Source organism: Phasianus colchicus, chromosome Z, assembly GCF_987193195.1.
Source record: "Phasianus colchicus chromosome Z, bPhaCol1.hap1.1, whole genome shotgun sequence".
Lineage (NCBI taxonomy): Eukaryota > Metazoa > Chordata > Aves > Galliformes > Phasianidae > Phasianus > Phasianus colchicus.
Genome location: NC_143476.1, coordinates 13,399,637 through 13,403,517, shown reverse-complemented (window position 1 = coordinate 13,403,517; position 3,881 = coordinate 13,399,637). Strand labels below are relative to the sequence as shown.

Here is a 3,881-nt window from a genome sequence, read left to right as displayed (position 1 = left end):
ACATCCAGAGGCTGCGGTAAGAGTGCTGCGACTGACACAGCCTGAGTGCATCTGGTGTGGCTTTGGGCTTGCCTTCCTCTCGCTCAACCGGGTTTGCGTCCCTCTCTCCAGGCAGGAATTTGAGTCGGAGCAGATTCCTGAGCTCACCGTCCGTGACATTCACAGCGTGAGCTCCCTCTGCAAGATGTACTTCAGGGAGCTCCCGAACCCTCTGCTCACCCACCAGCTGTACGGCAAGTTCTCGGTAAGCACAAGGCCACGTCTTTCATTTCCCTCTTCCTGGGCCTCTTGGCAGATGGCTGCAGCAGTGCCCCAGCTTGGAGGCCCTTTTGCTGTCAGCCCCACGAGGTTTACTCGCAGTGGTGTACTAGCCTGATTGGTGTCTCGCTCCCTTTCTGCACTACTCCAGGATGCTGTTGGTGCCGCTACAGAGGAGGAGCGGCTGCTCAGAATGCAGGACGTCATCCAGCAGCTGCCCGCTCCTCACTACAGGTCAGTGCTGCCCTCAGCCTGCTGAGCTCAGCCCTGCTGCATTGCAGAGGGCAACGATGCGGTTCCAGGCTCTGTCTCACGCCGGCAACACGATGCCTGTGTATGCTGAAGGGTTGAAGGCTCCATGGGCTTACTTTATGGGGTCAGTTCCTGGGCACGGGGGCACGCTTGGTGCAGCTGATGGCTGCGGCTGTGCTGTGCTGGGGCTTGGTGCTGCAGCGTGGCACTCAGTCAAGTTGGATCTACTTCATCTTTGGTGACAGTAGCAGTCACAAGAAGTAGCATGAATGGAGGTTTGCTTTCTGAATTGCAGCACGGCATGCTCGTTGGTGCTGAACGTTTGCCTCTCTTGTTTTCCAGGACACTGGCGTTCCTGATGAGACACTTGGCGTGTCTGGCTGGGAGCTCCAGTATAACAAACATGCATGCCAAGAACCTAGCCATTGTGTGGGCTCCAAACCTCTTAAGGTAAACTTCTGGTTCTGTTTCAACACTTCCTCTGTTCTCCAGTTAAGAAAAGCAGTCCTCTCTTTTTCTCCATCAAATGTGCTCTTCTCCTGTAAAATCTGTGGCTGACAGAAGAGCAGGAGCCTGGGCTGTTCTCCATCCCCACAGGCACAATGTCTAGGTGACAGTTGTGCTCTGTTCTTTAGATGGGATTGACGTGTCCTTGATCATCCAGGGGAATTTCTGCAGTGGCATCACTGATTGCCCACTGCGGAAGTCTCCAGAGCCTCAGCTGACAGCTTTTGGCTGCAACAATTCAGACTCGGGGAAACGGTCTTGGAGAAATGACTTCTAAAATCTGCCTTTTCTACAGATCACAGCAGAACGAGTCTGCCTGCGCCAGCGGAAGAGCTGCCTGCATGGAGCTGCAGACGCAGTCGGATGTGGTGGAATTTCTCATCAACCACACAGACGTCCTCTTCTGCTCCAAATCCGGAGCAGACATCGCAGATGCAGCAGGTGAGTGTCTTCCTCCATTAGCTTGATCTTGACCTGACACCTTGATCAAATGCAGGCCTTCTCCGGGACCTTTGAGATACTCTTTTACCATCAAGGGGACAGCAGACCTCTGGGCTTCCATTAGGGTATGGCATCCTGTTGCTGGATGCTGGGAATGTCCAAGCCCAAAATTCACAAGGAGGAAACCGTAATTATTATGTTTGCATGCAGGAAAAGCTTGATGCAAATGTGGCAGCGAAGCTTTCTCAGTTCCCTGCCCCCATTTCCTTGGGTTTTTCCTTGCCTATTTTGATACAGTAAGCTGCTCTTAATGATGACCGTGTCCTTTGCCATAAACACACCTCTGCCCACATGGTTATGTTGGGCTCCTCTTCTTCCAGTGGCTCGGATAAGCAAGCCTGAGAAAAATACAGCACCTCCCCCAGAACTGTGGTGGCTGTGCTACTGCTTTCTGATCCTCGCTCTTACCTGTGGTTTTCCCTGACAGGGCACAATTCTCTCCCAGGGCCCAAGTCTGTGGGGGTCTCTTCTGCTGCCACAAAGCTCCTCAGCCTGGAGGAGGCACAGGCACAGAGGCGAGGCCACAGCAGCTCTCCCCCTGTGACAGAGAGCTGCCAGGACATTGAAGTGGAAGAAAGCCCTGCAGCTGGGCAGGGCAAATTCCACACAGTCATCGACTTTCCATCTGAAAGGTAAAGAGGACTTTCTTTTCCAGCACCTAGCATCATTGTTTGGGTGGGTTTTTGTGTTTTCCTGCAGAAACCAGGCAGTGCTAGGAACAAGCAACTGCTGCCAAGAGCTCAGTGCAGCTCTTCCCTCACCCTGAACCACGCACGACTCACAGCATTGGCTGTTTTCTCTCTCCAGGCAAAATCCACCCAGCAAGAATGAGGAATCACCAGCTAGCAGTTGGTGTTGCTGCTTCAGCCTCAGGAAGCCATCCTCTGGCAGCAAACGCCAACTGCAGCGCAATGCCAGGCAGCCCTCAGAAACAGCAGTGGTAGTCCTGGCAGGTAAGGGTGCAAATGCAGCTTCCAAATCCCTGCTTTTCAGGAACATACAATTCAAGCTTGCTCTGCACATGTATCTCTTTCTAGCGTTCAATCCCGTGCCTAAATCTTCACCCCTGATCAAGAACCACTGTCGTAATTCAGCTTGTGAAAGTTTGACACTAACCCCTGTGTATCCTTTCTAGGTGAATCGAGCCCTTGCCAAGCCATAAGATCCAGGGCAAGTAGCAATGATGCTCTCTCTGCTTCCATCAGTGGAGAGCTCATAGGAAGCACGAATCGCTGCAGTTCCAAAAGCAGCCTTACACACGACAACAGTGATGGAGAGAAGGAGCTCATCGAAGTTCATGCTATCATTACACCTGGCTCTGCTGAAAATGCTGACCTGGGCCTGCCAGACACCACAGTCACAAGTGTGGTCTGTCACCCAGTGTCTCTGCAGTGCAGCCCATCCCAAGAGCAGTGTGAGTGCCCCGACAGCAGCACCTCCATGCAGGAGCAGGTCAGCGTCAGTGAGGAGGAGCAGAGCCTCTTGCAGGGGGACTGTCAATCAGGCCTCCAGTCCCAGGCACCAGACAGCAGCACTGAGAGCTCTGAGCCACTCTCTCCATGACAAGACAGGATGAGTCCCTAAGTCACCGTGGACCTCTCCCACCCTCCTGTCTTTTATACAATAATAAAAGCACACTCGTGCTCAATCAACGCCTTGACTGCCTCCAGAGTCTTCATTCACACGGACTGGGATGAATGCAGCACACAGCAAGGCACCCCAGCTTGCAATGCTGCAGCTGTGCGGTGCGTGCAGCACAGCTCCGGGTTTGTTCCTGTTTTGTCTGGCTTTGGGATGTCTGCAGGGGGAGCTCTGCTACCATTTGGCATGGTAGCAAATAATCTCTCGCATCCTGGATGCTGCTCATGATACTCCCAAGCTTCCTGGCTGTGGCTTTGTGATGCTTTTCAGGGCTTTCTGATGCATTTTCATGCCTTGCCCGCTCCTTAACACCTCCCTCCTCACATCATGTCCTTTCCTGGCTCCCATCTACGAACTGGCCGTGCAGATCATCTCCAGACCTGTCATCAGCACACTGAGGCAGGAGAAGCTCCCCCTGGCCAACGTCAGGCAGTACTGCTTGGTCTGCAGCTCAGTGGCCATTTCCCTTTTAGGCGGCTCCTGCAGAAGAATCAAGCAGCAGAACCTTTTGCTCACCCTGCACCACACAAATGCTACGAAAGCAGAAACAACCTGGGAATCTCTGGGTCTGCAAGACTTCACAGACACTCACCGGCTGTGTCTGATGGCTCCCTCCCATCCTTGATTTCCTTCTCCCCTTCTCCTCGTCTGATCCCACTGCTGAGCCATGATCAAGCTGCCCAGTGTGGCAGAGCATCGTGCAGAGCCGTGCTGGCACCTCC

At 53.4% G+C, this 3,881-nt stretch overlaps 1 protein-coding gene across 1 annotated transcript; it reads left to right on the top strand.

The window, feature by feature from the left end:
• Positions 1–1,112: 1,112 nt before the first annotated feature.
• On the top strand, positions 1,113–3,155 carry LOC149912595 (rho GTPase-activating protein 32-like). Its single transcript, XM_090131854.1, has 3 exons — positions 1,113–1,120; positions 2,326–2,471; positions 2,654–3,155. Exons 1-3 carry the CDS (start codon positions 1,113–1,115, stop codon positions 3,079–3,081), a joined length of 582 nt encoding a protein of 193 aa, XP_089987980.1. The 3' UTR covers positions 3,082–3,155.
• Positions 3,156–3,881: the final 726 nt, after the last annotated feature.

What these genes read in the sequence shown, in the direction of transcription:
- LOC149912595 (XM_090131854.1), top strand. An exon ending in AGCAGTGGTAGTCCTGGCAG is followed by an intron (nt 2,472 to 2,653) that starts GTAAGGGTGCAA and finishes TATCCTTTCTAG; the next exon opens with GTGAATCGAGCCCTTGCCAA.